This window comes from Phalacrocorax carbo, chromosome 3 (assembly GCF_963921805.1).
Source record: "Phalacrocorax carbo chromosome 3, bPhaCar2.1, whole genome shotgun sequence".
Classification (NCBI taxonomy): domain Eukaryota; kingdom Metazoa; phylum Chordata; class Aves; order Suliformes; family Phalacrocoracidae; genus Phalacrocorax; species Phalacrocorax carbo.
Genome location: NC_087515.1, coordinates 118,641,602 through 118,658,938, shown reverse-complemented (window position 1 = coordinate 118,658,938; position 17,337 = coordinate 118,641,602). Strand labels below are relative to the sequence as shown.

General features: G+C 36.7%; 1 protein-coding gene across 8 annotated transcripts in view; it reads left to right on the top strand.

The window, feature by feature from the left end:
* Nucleotides 1-17,337, top strand: part of PUM2 (pumilio RNA binding family member 2) — a 69,147-nt gene that overhangs the window by 20,635 nt on the left and 31,175 nt on the right. For 6 of the 8 annotated variants that reach the window (XM_064448115.1, XM_064448114.1, XM_064448112.1 and 3 more), the window contains exons 2-10: nt 932-1,000; nt 6,861-6,966; nt 7,265-7,452; nt 8,087-8,259; nt 11,517-11,787; nt 12,067-12,160; nt 13,932-14,057; nt 15,207-15,346; nt 17,065-17,203. In XM_064448115.1, the coding sequence (XP_064304185.1) occupies nt 950-1,000; nt 6,861-6,966; nt 7,265-7,452; nt 8,087-8,259; nt 11,517-11,787; nt 12,067-12,160; nt 13,932-14,057; nt 15,207-15,346; nt 17,065-17,203 (1,288 nt within the window). In that variant the 5' untranslated portion in view covers nt 932-949. The remainder of the gene's footprint in view (nt 1-931; nt 1,001-6,860; nt 6,967-7,264; nt 7,453-8,086; nt 8,260-11,516; nt 11,788-12,066; nt 12,161-13,931; nt 14,058-15,206; nt 15,347-17,064; nt 17,204-17,337) is intronic. The other 2 variants (XM_064448111.1, XM_064448113.1) reach the window with 1 other exon arrangement.

Sequence of the window (17,337 nt, the reverse complement as noted above, 5' to 3'; positions counted from 1 at the left end):
TCTGTGCCTAGTATTTGAGTATTCTTTGAAGAGTGAACTCAATGTGTTGTCAGATGCATGGAGTAACTTAATTTTGGTTTATTTATTAGACAGATGGGTTTACTAGGTGAAATTAACTCCTCAGGAGAGACTGGTATTGGGAGGGAAACTTTAGTTTTACTCTGAACTTGAAAAACTACTGTTCTACCCTGCTGCATCTCACTGTTGAGAAAGAAGGGAAGGGGAGAAACAACTCTGAATTTCCTGTTTTTATTTGTTTTTCTAAGCTGGTCATGGCTTTGAAAATTCCTTGTGGAAACCATTTTCTCAGGAATGAATGTGCCCAGTGCATCGTGTCTGCATGTTGTGGAAAAGGAGGTGGTTTGCTGCAGCAGCAACTCTTGCTTTAGTAAATATACTGTTCATATTCACAACAAACAAATAAAAAAAGACAGAGAAGGAAGAAAGCACAAGAAATTGTGATAATGCAGTCAGTTACTACATTTTAAAAGCAACGGGCTGCTAGTAGCTTTTGTGACTTGTCTTGTGAGCTTTTCTTTGTTTGCTGCTAAGTGTACTTGGTAACATTGTGTGCAATAGCTCATCTCCTTTCCAAAGGATGTTGTATGTCCAAACCTTTACTTTCACCTTTTTTTTGCATTTTTTGCAAATGTAATATTGGTCATTGTTTCCACAGTGAGTGATACCATCTGTATATACGGAGATTAAAATTTAAAGTCTCTTGGGATTTCTTGCGTATCATTATATTAGCGTGGCTCATTAAACTGGTCACTAACTGTATCTGCTCATGGAATCTAAACTCACGTTCAGACTAGATTGATTAGCAAATTCTGTGTATGCTTTCAATTGTCAGAAATCTTGTGGAGTATTAACTCAACTTTTGAAAATATATTTGACTAATGGATCTTTCTTTTGTTTTTTCCTCCTACAGGTTCGATCTGTGGATGAGATGAATCATGAGTTTCAAGCTCTTGCCCTAGAATCTCGGGGAATGGGAGAGGTAATTATTGAGGGTTGGAAATCCAGTCGGTGATTTGGAAATGTTGATACAATTTAAGAAGTCTGAAATAATAAGACATGAAGCAAAGAGCTTCTCTTAAGACCAAATTGATTTTCCAGGCAACTGAAAATTTCTGTTCTAAGGCAAAGATAAACTAAGCGTACTTTGCAAGAACACTGGGATGGTTGTTGACCGGATCTACTGTGTTACCATGTCAGTCTTATTAGATGACTGATACTCTTGGGGAAGTAACAGGGTAATTTGTTTGAAAGCTTGTGCAATTCTATGAAATGAGGCATGTGTTCAGTGTCACTGTATCTAAGCTAGTGAGAAAATTGCTTACTACCTCTGAGAAGCCAAGTGGATCTAAAAAAGGTGTGACTCCAGAAAAAGTGAAACTGGCATACCCTAGCAGAAGTGTGTGGTAATTTACTCTTATTTACCGGTAATTACTCCTTAAAAGAAGATTTTAACCAGGGTAAAGAGTGCTATTGTATAATTTAACTAGAGGGAAGAAGGACTTTTTTGATTGGTTTGTTTGGGTTTTTTAAGTCAGTGTACTTTTGAGAGGAGAAAGAAAATTTAAGGTCGTGGAGGATGACTTAGCTGCTTCAAAAACAGTTCTCTGAACTGTTTAGAAAGTCATCAGCATGCATTAGGGTTACTTGCCCTGACAAGTAACCCTAATGCATGCTGATGACTTTCTAAATTAAGTAAATTCATGTTGAATTATGATTTCAAGTACTGATCCTTTTGTCTTGCTGAGTATTTACCTAATCCAGTTGATAACTGGACCAGTGACAATATTTCAGCTTAGCTTTCTTAAAATGATGACAGGACAGTGATTTCTACAGAAACCATAACAAATGCCATGCCTAGCTGCTGAACACTTCTGGGCTGACAGGAGGCTATTCTTACTTGAATTTTTTAACTTTAATGAATCATTTAACCAAACAGTTGGCTTTTCAGCAATTTTTGCTTCATCTAGGGTTGCATGTTGACTTTCTTGAACCATCTCCCATTTGAAAAGGCAATAATAGATGAAGCCCTGTTCTTTAGAAGGCTGAATAGCCGCATTGGATATGCTTGCTCCCTACCTGCCCCACCAGCTCTTAAAACTCCTTTTGAAAGGTAAAGGTGTTAGTAAGGCATTTGTGATAGTACCAACAGAGTGATAAGAGTGGAGGGGTAAAATTCACTGGTATTTTTTCTTTTGCCACCCACAAAGTACTCTGAAGGGTTGAAAGCAGTGAAAGTGAAGGATGGCACAAATGCTTGGGAATTAAATTGACGTATATATGACTGCTCATACAGATCTTTGTTTTAGGTTATCTCAGATTGAGGGAGATACTTCTGTGTGATTATGATTTCCTTTGTTTTCCTGGTACTCTGTGGATTTGTGAAGGTGTTTAAAAAAATAAAGGAGGCACCATAAAAAAATCCACACACACAAAAAGCCAGAGTTCTGGTATGGTAATAGAGCATCAGAAATTGATACTATATTGTGACACTGCACTTATTAGGTGGTTGTGTCTTTCATTTCAACAGCGTCTTCCAGGTATCTTGAGGTAATACAGGTTCACGTAGCAAGGTTGACTTACTCAGTAATTTTCTTAATGTATTGCACAACAATAAAGTAGTTCAAGAATAGATTCCACGGCTGTTTTAACTTTCCTTTTGATTATAACCTTCTAAAATATTAGAGGAAATGTCCTCCTAAATAGCCATGTAAGCTAGAATTGGTAGTTGTATGTTCTTACATCCTGTCCTCTGTTCACTTTGAAAGGTGTGAAAGGGAGGTCATGTCAAATGATCTGCTTCTAGCTATTGGGATGTTGTTCTCTTCCTCATTTTCTTTGGACAGATTTTTCTCTGAACTGAAATTAATTTCTTGTTCATAATTCTAATCTTTCTTGGTCTTCCTCCCACTTCCCAACTGGGAATCAATACTTGACATCAGGAGCCTGTAAGTCTTACTTCTCACATCATGACTAAAATGAAGATTGTGAATCCTGAAGCATCTCTTCCATGTGCTAATGTAAAGGAATATAGTATGAAATCTGTGTTCATTGTACCATAACACATTTTGGAAATAATATATACTGGAAATCCTTCTGTGCAGCTATCCTTCTGAGCTTCGTTCAGATGGAGCCTGCTGTCAATCAGTATTGGGAGTAAGAGAGCATAACGTGAGCCAGATGTATGGTTTGCTTGATCTGTTTCTGTCTTGCAATTCTTTGTTGATTTATTTGGTAAAGAAACAGACTAAAGTTTTATTAGCAAGGGATCTGCAGTATTGCAGTCATCTTTCTCTAAATGTTTCCTAAAATTTTAGCTGTTAGATTGGTTAAACACAGCTGATGCTTCTGGCTCCAGCTCCCAAAAGATATCATGAAAGTTAAGGTTACGATAATATTCTGAAGAAATATTGACACATGGTGCTATTTCTCTTCTCTAGGCACCTGTTTGCTATTTCAGGGCCAGCAGAGTGGGCTTCAGGACCTTTAGTGTGGCCTAATACAGGCATACATAAAGTTAATGGCCAAGCAGACTATAAAACTAAATCTTTTTTTCATGTCTATTCTTACAGAAATTTAGAGTCAAAGCACCCACAAATTTCATATCGGGGACAATGTGTCCATTTCTGGTGTAAAAACTTCATTCAGAGAAATTTCAGAAAGCTCTGTAGGAATAACTTCCGATCTGAAAAATTTTTTTAAAATCCTTTAATTCAAGAGCCAGTGACTGAGACTCTGCAGTTACTTATCAGAGAGCTGGTTAAGAGGCAGCTTTAGCATAATTGGTTATTATCTATGTGTAGAAAAGGGCTTTGTTCGTCTGGCAGAGACATAATGGGGATCAGTGCTGATACTGAAAAAGACACTTTTTAGTGTGCCGTTGGAAGAACTTTGTAAGAAATTTGGCAATCTCTTCCATTATTCTGGATTAGGATTGGATGTATCTTTGTCTAGTTTCTTTTTTATTAGATCAAATGCAGGAAGTATTGAACAAAATGCATGTTATCAAAAGGTAAAGCACAATTATTTTAGTTACTTGTATTAATTTCTGGCGACTTCTTCTTGATTAAGTCTTTTTCAGTAGAACTAATCGAGTGGGGTTTTTTCTTGTCTGTTAGAAGAACACACTTGTTTTTCTGAAAAGTACTCTTTTTTTTGTTCCACAATAAAACAGTTGATGGCTGCTTGTTTATATGGCAATCCAATAGCTAAAACATGTCTTTAAAAAGAGCATAGTGTATGTCATATCCATCTGTAAAAAATAAGTAAATAATCTAAATCACTGGCCCACAGGGAGGTGCAAAACTGTAAACTTTAAAAAATACCATTTGTTTAAATATTTGAGGGACTTTGTGTAGAAATTTAATGATTTTTTTTCTGTAAATCTGTTTGATCTTCAGTAGGATACAGTTTAAACTTAACCTCTTGAGGTATAGATGATGCATCATGTTTTGTGTTAAAGATATTCTGTATTCTTTGTGTACTAGTGTACATGAAGACCACAAACAGTTTAATATCTGTTTGGAATTTGAAAGTATGTAGTTTAAAAAGAAGACACCACCACAAAAAAAAAGAAAACCCAAACCAAAGCAAGCCTAAAAAAACCCCCTCCCACAAACAACAAAATCCCCCCCAAACAACCTGTACTTTTGCAGTGAGGATTATTGCTGCTTTCTACCAGTGGCCAGTATTTATTTCCTCTGATAGAAATCCTGCAAATGAGTTTCGAAATCAAAATCAGTATTGCAGTGTGGTCTGCTCTAAATTTGCATATTGTTCTTACCATTGTGGTCTCTGAACACCTGTCTGATAGTGGAATTTACTAATTTCAGGGTAAAGATATTTTAAGGTGATGCATATTTATGACACCCAAGATATGACTTGATTTGTTTTACTCTGACAAAACTGTGTTAGGTTGTGACACCTTCACTTTTGTATTTCTTGTAGCTTTCATCTCAGCTGGACACATATATGAACTTGACTAAACTTTGATTAAAACAAAATGGGATTATCTTTCTCAAAACCAAGGTTTCATAGATAGCATAAAATGCTTGCTTTCTGTTCTACCACTATCTTACAAAACGAAAAATAAGTAGTACTGCAGACTTGTTACAATATAATGCTATAAAGCATCCTTTCGGATGAGTAGCTTGCATAGGCTGGTCTGAAACTTAAAATCTTTTGCTTTTAGTTGAACTGCAGTTGTATGATTCCATTAATCTATTTCTCTGTCCTGATGGCTACCTTCATCCCTTAAATTTGGGGTATACTTAATACCCTGGTGCTCCCAAAGTATGTTTGGCTGGCACCTGGGGATGATTCTCCCAGGCATTGAGACAGTGGGTATATCTGACAAGGCAGGTCATAACAGTATAACACTCTTGCAAGCATAATACTCTCCTACAGTTTTGTTGAGCTTTGGCTGTTTATCATCCTCTGCCCTGAGTCCTCTCTGTTGATGAGTTTATGTAAGGACCCCAGGTATTTCATTAGGTTAACTAGCCAGAATACTTCATTTCTGGCAAGAGCTCTGGGCAGGACAGGAAAAGAGCAAGCAGCAATCCTTAAGTTACTCCAGAGGAGCTCTCATCACCTCTGTTTCAGTGTTAATATTGTGGCCTGTTAATGGCAATCTTATCCTCTTCTGTAAGCTGTTTTCATGAGATCTTTCAATGCTATGTTAAGAAGTACCTAAAAAAAAAAAGTCTTGTTAGTGGTTTCATCAAGGCTCATACTAAGCAGCCGTGAACTTCAGAAGGGTATTTTAGTCACTTATGTAACAGGAGAATCAAAGCTCCAGGACGTAGTCATTTATTGCAAACAAAGCTTTATCAGATTACACTTGTTTTTTTCTAAATTCACAAAATTTAGACTTTTTAATTGAACATTACATTTTGCAGAATTTGATGGATTATGATGCTGGCTTCAGAACTATTCCCTTTTTTAAGTTGGTTTCATTGTCGTTTCAGTTGATGGACCTTGTAAAGTACATAATACATAGCCTGAGAATACAGGTTTTTAATTACATATTCAAGAGAAAATGTGATATACGGAGTTTGGCAGTTGTACTGCTACCAATGGGAAAAGTTAGAGGGATAAAGTAGAAATAGTAAAATAAAGGTAAAAAATGCTGACATTTGAGGTATTTTTGTTTGTGTGGTGCTTCTGTCATATCACACTGTCTTCCGCCCTCAGAGACAGTACAAGAAGTGATACTGATCTAACTTGAAACTTTCTGCTTTAGAACTAGTAATGAAAACAAAATAAATCATAGAGCAGATTAAATTTTTGGTATGTGGAACTCCAAATTTGAATGTCACAGATTCACAACCAGCAGATTTCTGTGGTCTGAAGGAGCTGATGGGCCGCCATGTATGTTAGTTGCATTCTGAAATCTAGAACATGATGCATTTCTAAGTGATCAGAACTTTACAGTGAACTGCTGCTGTTTCTGCTTGTCGTGATAGTATTAGTTAAAGGCCAAGCTTTTGTGCCAATATGGAAAGGCAGCAGTGTTAGTTAAAGTTTCTGAGAGGATTGGCTTGGTTTAACACAGGGATTAGCTTTTTTCACAGCTGCTTCTATATCCTGTGTCTCTCCCTCATAACTTCAGAATCTGTTTGGTTGGGGTCACTTGAATGACTTCATTACGCAGCATTACCTTCAGTAACAGAATATAACTTTTAAGTGTTTATAATTATTCCTTGGCAATGCGTGCTTCCTTATGTAAAGATGGCTTTGGTATCTAAAATGAATTAGTTGCATATCCTCTTAATACTATTGCTAATTTTTGCTCACTTATAAGCGTATTTTAAATAAAACCATTTTCTCTTTTGGAGCAGCTTTTACCTGCCAAAAAGTTCTGGGAACCTGATGATTCAGCAAAAGATGGACAAAAAGGGATATTCCTTGGTGATGAGTGGAGAGAGACTGCATGGGGAACTCCTCGTAAGTGATCGGTGTTTGTGTTGAAAAATCAGTCATGTTTACTAGATGTTACTTCAAAGTAAATTAGTATTATAAATTTTAATTGTGCATTAATTTTTATTTTCCTTTAATTTTAATTGTGAAAATGTATACTGTACTAGTGGTTGTGTGTCAATAACACTTTTTGAAACTGGGATTTGGATTTTTTTATTTAATTTTGGTCTGGTTTAATACTGCCTCTGTAATGAAATGGGAAAACATTACCATTTGTATTGAAAAAATACAATAGTTTTTTTTTTTATTTGTTTGTTTTTAACAGACCATTCTATGTCCCAACCTATTATGGTACAGAGAAAGCCTGGACAGGGTTTTCATGGAAACAGTGAAGTAAATGCTGTATTGTCTCCACGATCAGAAAGTGGTGGCCTTGGAGTGAGCATGGTAGAATATGTGTTAAGTTCCTCTCCAGCTGATAAATTGGATTCCCGGTTTAGGAAAGGAGCTTTTGTAAGTAACGCAGTGTGTTAAGGTTGCCTAGTTACCTACTATGGTCTTACTGTCTTACATGGTTATATTTTCTACTCTATTTGTCTGTGTTCCTTTTTTTAACTCTTCTCTGTAGAAGGAGGTGTGTAGTTGCTATCTGTCTTGATTGGAGGGGGCAGAAGAGGGAAGTGGTTTGGGAATCTGGCCTAAATAGCTGTCTTAAAAAACCAGTACTTTTCCTAACACCTTTAAATAAAGGTAGGAAAAAGATTGCAAATAGCTTAATTTAAATGTGTGATGGGCTTTATTCTAGATCCTCCTATTCTGTTTCCATATGGGTTTGTTTTGTACTAGATGTTTTAACTGTATAAAATAAACTTTATCTAACTGAAGTGTTACTGCTTTAGCAGCACCGCTATAGTTAAGGTTGAGTTAGCTCTTCCATTATAAATCTTGGCATTCCTTTTCACATTTTGGCAGTTATTAATTGCATGTGGATGGAACTTGATGACCAAGTTACCAACCAAACGCAATTTCATTGAAAACAAACTGTTTGTATTGTTTACGTGCACTGTAGTGTAGAATTAGGTCACCTTGTGGTGCTCCTATTGTGTTCTGTTCAATATTCAGAATCAAACAGATTCTTTTTCCTCAGGGCACTAGAGATGCTGAAACAGATGGACCTGAGAAAGGAGATCAGAAAGGCAAGGCTTCTCCATTTGAGGAGGACAAAAACAGAGATCTTAAACAAGGAGATGATGAGGATGTTACTAAAATAAATGGCAGAGGTTTGCCAAATGGAATGGATGCCGATTGCAAAGATTTTAAGTAAGCTTTTAACTGTTTCTCAAGAAGACGAGCATGTCTCTTAAGGGCACTATTACAGTTCTGGTTTGTGTGTCGGCTTTAAACATTACCCAGCTGCAGACTGATTCTTCCTACTTCACATCCTCCCTTTCCCACTGTGCCACATGTTTCTTAGGATGTCATTAATGTGTGTGTCACTTCTCATGAGACAAATTCATCTTAATATAATAATAAATGGGTACCTTCAAAATGTGGTGAATTAGAGGGATAAAAACTTAACCCTTTTAATTTCAAACTAATTTCCTTTCTCTGCTTCTCTTTAATACTCTTAACTTTTGCATCTGATTGTTGTTGTAGAGAGTAAGTCCTACAGAATTTTAATTTTCCTTCTAATTTTGCTAGTGGATACCACAGCCTAACGCAATTATTTCCCCACAAAAGTCTTTATAGAAACCATTTATTTGACTAAGGAGGAACAATGTATTTCCCTATTCACATAGTTAAATGTCACTTATTCACAGTATAGAATGGTGGTGTGGTTTGTTTGTTTTCTTAGGGAGGAAAAAAAAATTGGACCAAGCTCAAGCTTTTGAACTGTGAACTCCTATATGACAGCACAGCCAGCCTGTTTTTTCCTATTACTAAACTGCATTTTAAATTGGGTATTTTTAAAGGAATAATCTTTGTTTTTAAATGACTGATGCATTTGTAACTGTCCTACAGAATGATTAACAAGATCAGAAAACTAGAGTGCTGCTCATAAATTCATATTAGGGTGATGAATGTGACCGGATAGCTGTGGTTTCATTAGTTCATAACTGAACAAGTATATTAAAATGCATGTTTGAATCCCATATGTAAGTATTTTCTACCCTTTAAAAAATGTATTTACCTCAGGCTACGGAGGGATTCTTCAAGTCTGTCTTTCAAAACGTATTTTTGAAAAGAATATAATACCAAGCATATTAGAGAGCTCAAATTAGCTCCTTTCGGATGCATGCAGCAATATGCGCAATAAACAAAATTACCTTCAATATTATATGTAGAAAATACAGAATAAGTTTTGTCCTGCTTTTCTTTACCAGTATCTATTTCAATTTTGAAATAGTTGCTTGCAAAGTACCTTTTGTATTATTTAAAGAGAGAAATTATTAAAAAATAGACAAGTGCAAAAAAGCATCCAAAGCCAGTAAACCCCTCAAAAAAAGGCCATCTAATTTAAATGGGCCATATAAAGTGGTGGTATAAAGCCCTCCAGAGGTTTATAATTGAAGTATTGACACAACTTTAACTATAGCAACAGAACAACACCAGTATAAGGAGCAACCCGTATTAGATAAACATAAGCGTTAACAAAGAAACTTTGTCCTGTCCTCCTCCTTGCATTTTTATTGTACTTACAGCTTTTTTTTTTAAACTAAAATATTTACTGAAATAACTGCCTTTTTTCCTTTTGTTCTTCACTTTGTTGATACTGTATGTCACTTTGGAAGAATAAGGAATATTAAATGGCTTCAAATTCAAGTTTTGTACATTGAGCAAGGCATGGTTGCTAGCTAGGGTACTTAGATGGTAGCCAGTATGTTACAGATGATCATGAGGTTGGTTGTTCCATTAAAAAAAACCCCTAGTGTGACTGCTCTATCTTTGAAGTATTTTGTCCATAGTAGTAGATCATACAGTATTGTTGAATAAACTCACTAAAAGGCTGCTTTCTAGCTATAGAGTCTTTAGAGTTGCTATCAGCAAATACATGAGTACTGGCAGATGTCTTTGCATTAGTCTTGTGCTTCAGTGAAGAACAGATACTTCAACTTTGGAGCCCTGAAGAGGGAGGAGAACAGGCAGCACTAAGGCTGTGCGACTATCGTAGAATTAGCAGTATAATACTGGTCTGGCAGTGTACTGCTGTCCTGCAAGATGGCATTTTGTATTTGACCCCACTTTTCAGAAATAAGGCAAACTTGACTGGGAATTGTATGTTTCCTGAGAAGCAATATGTACTTGTCAAGTTCCGCCAACACAATAATGCTGTTAAGGGATCATAGATTCTCTCACACAATTCCTTCCTCGTAGCTGACTTAGGTTTTTGCCAGTAAAATTGGTGGTCTAAACAAAGTAGCCCGACACAGAATATGCCCAGAGTACCACTCCAAATTAAGGTACCCTAAATCTAACTAAATATAGGGTTGGGAATCTGTTTAGGTTGTGAATCTCTTGACATCTCTCTTCAGGTGTTTGCCAGTAGCTGTTGCTAGGTACACTGAGATTCCCCTGTAGTTAGTGGGGTGTAGTCAATACAGCCAGTGGAGGTGAAGGAACAATTCAGCTTCTACCCTAAAATAAACTCCTAGTGACTGGTCATCTGAGTTGTTGCTTAGGCTCTGTCAATGGTATTGACTATATTTTCGTCCCGTCTGATGGGAATTGAAATACTAGTGTACCCAGAGGTGTGTAAGTGTAGCTATCTTGGTCACCACCAGCCCTTCATATTTGGAAACGGAACTTTTCAGGGGTTTGGCAAACAATTTCCAGCTCCATATCTGTCTTACTGTCAACAGAAATCAAACACTTATGTTTTGTTCCATCCTAAAGATTTTCTTCTCGAACAACAGGATATATTTATTCTTAGGGAAACTGAGATGGAATTAGCAGCATTATACTTGCAACACACTTTTTCCCCCTGACCAATCATCTGGTGTAGCGTCAACTGTTAAATGACTTGTGTAGGAAATGTTTTAGGCAAATGCTAAATGAGGCAGTCATTAGCCCATTTTACTTAAGGTAAAAAACATGTTGCTTGCTTTTGAGATGTGAAAGACACTGCTATATTGTATGTTTGTCTTTTCCAGTTGAAGTTTTATTGTCTTTCTCTCCTTTGGCATGAGATGCACTTAGCCATTTTCTTTTTCTTTTAATTTCAATACATTTTCGAATAATTCCTGTCACTTCCAAAATGCAATAGAACCATCCCTAAAGTTACAGATGACCACAGTTCACTCAAAACAGCCTCAAAGATCAGTTTGTTTTTTCTCACAGTGATTTGAAGAGCTATATAGTCTTACAGTTTAAAAAAAATAAAATTGTGCTTTGAAATGAATTCTGTCCTTTACCTAGAGCCATCAGTGCACGCTGGTTAAAATTTTTAAAATCAGTCTGTCACTTCTCTTTATAAAGTCTCCAAGTTTGGAGATCTTTTTAAAGTAGAAATGCTGTAGTCTGTCCATGGACAGCTTTATTGAAGACTGAAGAGTCTATCTTCAATTTCTTCTAAACAGTCGTACCCCTGGAAGCCGACAAGCCTCCCCAACAGAAGTAGCTGAACGCTTGGGCCCAAATCCCAGCACCACAGAAGGATTGGGTCCACTTCCCAATCCTACAGCCCACAAGCCTCTGGTAGAAGAATTTTCAAATCCAGAAAATCAGAATCTCGATGCCATGGAACAAGTTGGTCTTGATTCTCTACAGTTTGACTATCCTGGCAATCAGGTACAAATGGACTCTTCAGGAGCTACTGTAGGACTTTTTGACTACAATTCTCAGCAGCAGGTTAGTACTGGACTTGAAAACATGCCAAATTGATCCTTTAAGTTGTGCATTATCCTCTGATAATCAGTCACTTAAGTATATAATGCTTTTAATTTTGTTTCGTCTGTGACTTAGTCAAAGGCAAATAAATGTATATTTAATCTAGAGGAATATTGGTGTATAATATTCTAGTTTAGTAACGTAGGGTAGAAGCTTGGTTTAAAACTTTTTTGTAAGTTCCAGTATATTATAGCCCTGACTTTTGAAAACTGAAATGCATCTTTATTTCTTTTCCAATAGCTTTTCCAGAGGACTAATGCACTGACTGTTCAACAGTTAACAGCAGCCCAGCAGCAGCAATACGCACTAGCTGCAGCTCAGCAGCCACACATAGGTGAGGTTTTTGTAAAGTACAGCAAGCATCCCTGGCAAAAGTGGGTGTGTTGCTTTAGTATAATCCTTTCAAGTTTTACCCACAGTATTGAAATAGTGATCAATTGGCCTCTTCTAGCAGTTTCTCCTGAAAACTGCTCAGAATGACTGCATATCCATCCTGTCCTTAGCGAAAGTTTTGTTGTTGTGTGACTTTTTGCCAACTTTGAACTGTTATATACAAAGTAAAAAATATTTTTGCTTGTGTAGCATAGTAGTTGAATTTTGATGGGAGAAAAAATAAAAAAAAGCTTTTCTGCTAGAAGCAGTGATAGAAACACTGGCTTTATTTACTTAAATAACAAAAATATGCAATTCTGTTACTCCATTGAAGTTTAGTATTTTTGATAATCCAGTTAAAAACCATTGTGTAGCAGGATTTTGAAATCAAACTTTTGTGTTAATTCATTCTTCCATGTTAATGGCACCTCTTAAACAGAACTCTTCTTGCGGATATCTATCTTTGTGATGGAATTCTTTAGCAAGGATTTTTTTCTGTCCCTTTAAAGTAATTCAGTGAATTAAATGCATGAAGGTCTGGCAACTCAACAGGAAGGCTGTATGTGACAACAGTTTCATCTACTGCTCTAAGGAAGCTGCATGTTTGGGGTGAGGGTTGTAGGAGGTTGGAGTGCACGTGGAAGCACGTACTTATTTAAGGACGGGAGCTCCCCAAATTCTGAGGAAACTCGTAGGGTAGGTTTAGAGATTCCTGCCCTTCCCACTCTCCACCACTAGACTGTTGAGGTGTGTGCACCTTTCTTCTTCTGCAAGGGAGAATATCCTCAGGATCAGAAGGGCAGACAGAATAGGAAGCAGCACCTCCAGCGGGATGTGTCTGTGTTCTCCTGTAATATGCTGACGGTTAAGTTTTCCCACCAGCTTGTTTGGCTGAATTGTGAGGGATCAGCAGCCTATAGCTGGGCTTTAAAAGTGGCAGCTCTTTAGCATTATGCAGCTGACCGATATGGTCTTAGAGCTGGAGCATGGCAGATTGAGGTGTTTGTGTGAGTCCACAAGTTGTCTTCTGACTTCTGGACTGCAGACAAGCCCCTGCTTTGTATATAGTGCTGGCTAAGCAGTCAGGTGTATCTTGCCCCTTTTGAAATGCAACATCCTCTGATGTGCCTGTTAATAGAAACTTAGCAAGAAGCCTCCTGTTTGGAAGGAGAAACATAGTTTGTGCTGTGCTTGTTGGACTAGTTGCTGCCTCAGTGTTAGAGAAAGTACGTGAACTTGACTGACAGGGGAAATTCTGGGTAGCAATACTTTGTTTATCTGGATAGATTTTTTTTCCCCTGTTGTCAGTGAAAAAAGATGTGTATCTCTAGCAGGTGATTCATGCTATCTGGCTGATTCACTTAAGACACCAGATGATTTGTCTGATAACAGATTTAGTTGTAAGCCTAGTGTAACTTTTAGATAAAGTTGGGCAAGATAAATTCCACTTTGAATAATCCCTTCTATATAAGGGTGGGTAGATACATATGAGATAAAATTCTCTTAGAGTCTGTAGATGCAGCAAAACAAAGCTGTTAGGCCTCAGGATTAGTAAGAAAGAACTGATGAGATGAGATAGAAGTGTTGATTTCTGTAATGGTGTACCTGTTAGAAAGTTCCAAAGTACAGGCAGTTCTGATTTTAATAGATATGCTTTGTGATTTGATTGGTCTGAATATGATGCTTGCTTCCTAAGTATGTTAGCTATAATTAAACTCTGTTTATTACTGTAGCAGGCGTATTCTCAGCAGGCTTGGCTCCAGCTGCTTTTGTGCCAAACCCATACATTATCAGTGCTGCTCCTCCAGGTACTGACCCATACACTGCAGCTGGATTAGCTGCAGCAGCTACCCTAGCAGGTAACTGAACACTTTCTAGTGTCTGTCTTGATAACTTTACTGAATGAAATCAGAAAAAAGCAAAATTTATCCTGTTTATTTTCTGTAAATGTATTTCTAGGAAGGAGGAACTTGTAGGAAAATTAATATTGCCAGTTTGAAAATTTTCACTAAAATGTAAAGGGATTAAGTTGCTGTTATATATTGATTCTGAGTATTTCTTTCTACTGGACTTTATACAACAATTAGGTTTCCTCTGTTCTAAAAATGTTTATCCTTCAAAGGTTTCATTTGGCATTAGTAGTACGTATTATTGTCAAAAGACAAGACAGCTAGCCTTTCCTTGTGTGTTTTTACTCAGTGCATTAATTTTCTAATTCCAGGTTTTCTCATTCCCAGCGGGCGTGAGAATAAAGATTGTCTCCAGTGTGCTAAAAGGCCCAGACAACAAATAAAGCCCCAAGGCCAGGAAAATATCTTTAAAAAGTTAATAGATATTGCTGTGAAACAACACTACTGAGTATTCAAGTCCCAGCTGGTGCTCAGGCTGGAGCATAACATCTGAAAAAAAATCTCCAGTTGGTGTTTCATAGGAAAGGCAGTAGAAAGAACTAAAATATATATATACATAATGCATTGTGTACAATACAGTGTTAGTAAGCTCATTCTTATGGGTTCTTTATCAGCAGATTAGTAGAGGTAAGTCTGCCCACTATGAAGAGTGGGGCATAGTAGGCAGGGGAAGCAGAGGTAATAGTTGCTTATAAGCAAAGGAAGTGCACAGAAAGGAGGTGTAGATGACTGGAGTCTCAGATTATCACTATCAGGAGGATGAATTTGGTTCATTCTGTAATGTTCTGAGATTACCTTTTTCCAAACATGGAAACGGACTTTGCATGTTCTTTGGTACACGAGCTTTGATTAAGTTTTTTCTTTGTCACCTTAGTCTCACAAGGGTATTTAGTTTTTCATAGAGAAGGTATGGTTTGATGTGAATTCTTTAACCCATTTGTGTTCATGTATCATTTTGGCTAATATGGGAATTGATTTCTTTTAATACTGATTTCTGTTTTGACATCTAGAAGGTAGATCAATGAGGGATGCTACAAACAATATAAACAACTTTTAACTAGCTGCAATAGATGGAATAATTGTGTTTTCTGTTTTTAGGTCCTGCTGTGGTTCCGCCTCAGTATTATGGTGTTCCATGGGGGGTGTATCCAGCCAATTTATTTCAGCAGCAAGCTGCAGCAGCAAATACCACAGCAAACCAGCAAGCGGCTTCACAGGCACAACAGGGACAGCAACCGGTATGTTCTTCATAAAACGGAGAGGTGCATTTAAAGCCTTACGTTAACATTTTCAGTGTATAAGGATCAGCTTCTAGAAATTGTACCTAATTCAGATGTTGTGTTGTATCAAATAATAAATGAATACTTAAAAAAAACCCTCAATTTTCTTACATTACTGATCATCGTTGTCTTTAAAAATTCATTTACTGCCTACTAAATATTCAGCTTATTTTGCAGTCCCAATTTTTAAAATGAAAAACATTAATTCCTTTAATCCAGGTTACTGTGCTGTTGTATTTATGTCTAGATAATGCTACCAGTATGGTTATTAAGAAATAATATGAAGTTAAAAACTAATCTAGAAAGCTAACATAAGGCAATGAAAAGATATGTTTTAGTAACTTTGGGAGGATATTTTTGCTTTTAAACTTGGAAAAAAATGATCTGCGTTTTTATTAATTAGCTGGAAAACAATGTTACACATTCTTTTGGTCGTCTTAAAAAGTAGGGAAATAATGGTGTTGTCAGCCGTTTTGTTGCTTCATGGGAAAGAAGGGTTGCCCTGCGTATTTTTTTTGTGACAGAATAATTGTATTACGACATCACCATGTGCCATTTGATTTACCAGAGCAAAAATAACGAGTAAGCAATTGTTACAAGAACTTGCTGAAATTGCCATTTCTTTAAGTAACTTTTTAAAAATGCTAATTTTCTATTGTTACTCTAGATGCATGTTTAAAACCATTATATGTATAAACAAATGGCTGGTTTTTCCACAAAGGAAAAACACAGATCTTAAAATGATCTTATGCTTGAATTAATGCAAATTTTTCTTTTTTTTTGCAAACAATATGGTTAATTTCAATGCCATACTTATAAATTTGAGAAGCGATTTTGAGTTACCATGAAGTTCCAGAGTAGCTTCATCACTGTTTTAATATTCAGGTGGATCTATCCCCCTACTGAATGCTTTTATCAGTGAACTGCATTGATAACTGAATGTGTTTTTTTGCTTTCTCTATAAAATTAATATCCAGTTATGCAAATCATATGTAAGATACTTTGTGGTGATATATTGGAAATTTTATTTCCCTCATATTTTGGACCTGGCAAAGGTTATTTTAACCAAGAGGAATAGAGTAGTTGCAAGACTTTAGATTGCATTTCAGTCAGATTCCCCGAGATATGCTGTCATAACTTAACAAAGTAAGCCTGTGTTGCACACTGGTGGAGGGTTATGTGAATTCTTAAACCTTAGGAGGTGCATTTTTTTACAGCACTGTTGGCAGGGTAGTGTTAATTATTTAGATAAGTTACTACAATCTCCGAAGTATTCGCACCTACATCATTCAGTTGCCTGAAAATAATGTAAACAAATGCATTTATCAGGGAAGGACCAGTGTTCAGTTAATATATATGTGATCTGCATTATTTCACTCTTACAATGTTCCTCATTTATACTCATTAGCATTGATGGAACATACGTGAGTTCTGCTGTCCAGAGCGAGGCCGATAATATTTTATTGTCACATTTGTCAGCAAAATAGTTTGCCTTTTATTCTTTGTGTGTATATATCCTTGAAACTAATACAGTGGGGTATTCCCAAATGAAGTTGAGAGCTAAGTGGCATCAAATATGCAAAGCAACCGTTCCAGATTGTTTTTAGACCTTTTAGCATATAATGGGCTTGCTTTCTTACCTTTTAAGGAAATGGTCTCATATTGGTCTTTTCCAGGTTCTGCGTGCTGGAGCAACTCAGCGCCCGCTTACTCCCAATCAGGGACAGCAAGGACAGCAGGCAGAGTCACTTGCAGCAGCTGCAGCAGCAAATCCAGCTTTGGCGTTTGGTCAGGGTCTTGCTACAGGCATGCCAGGTATGTATGTTATCAGTGGATTAAGAGAATCACTGAAAATTAAAGTATTGGTGGTGTTAGATACAAATTTAACTATCAAAGTCCTGCTACATTTATGATAAGCTGCTAAGAATTGAGTTTTGTATAGCTTTACA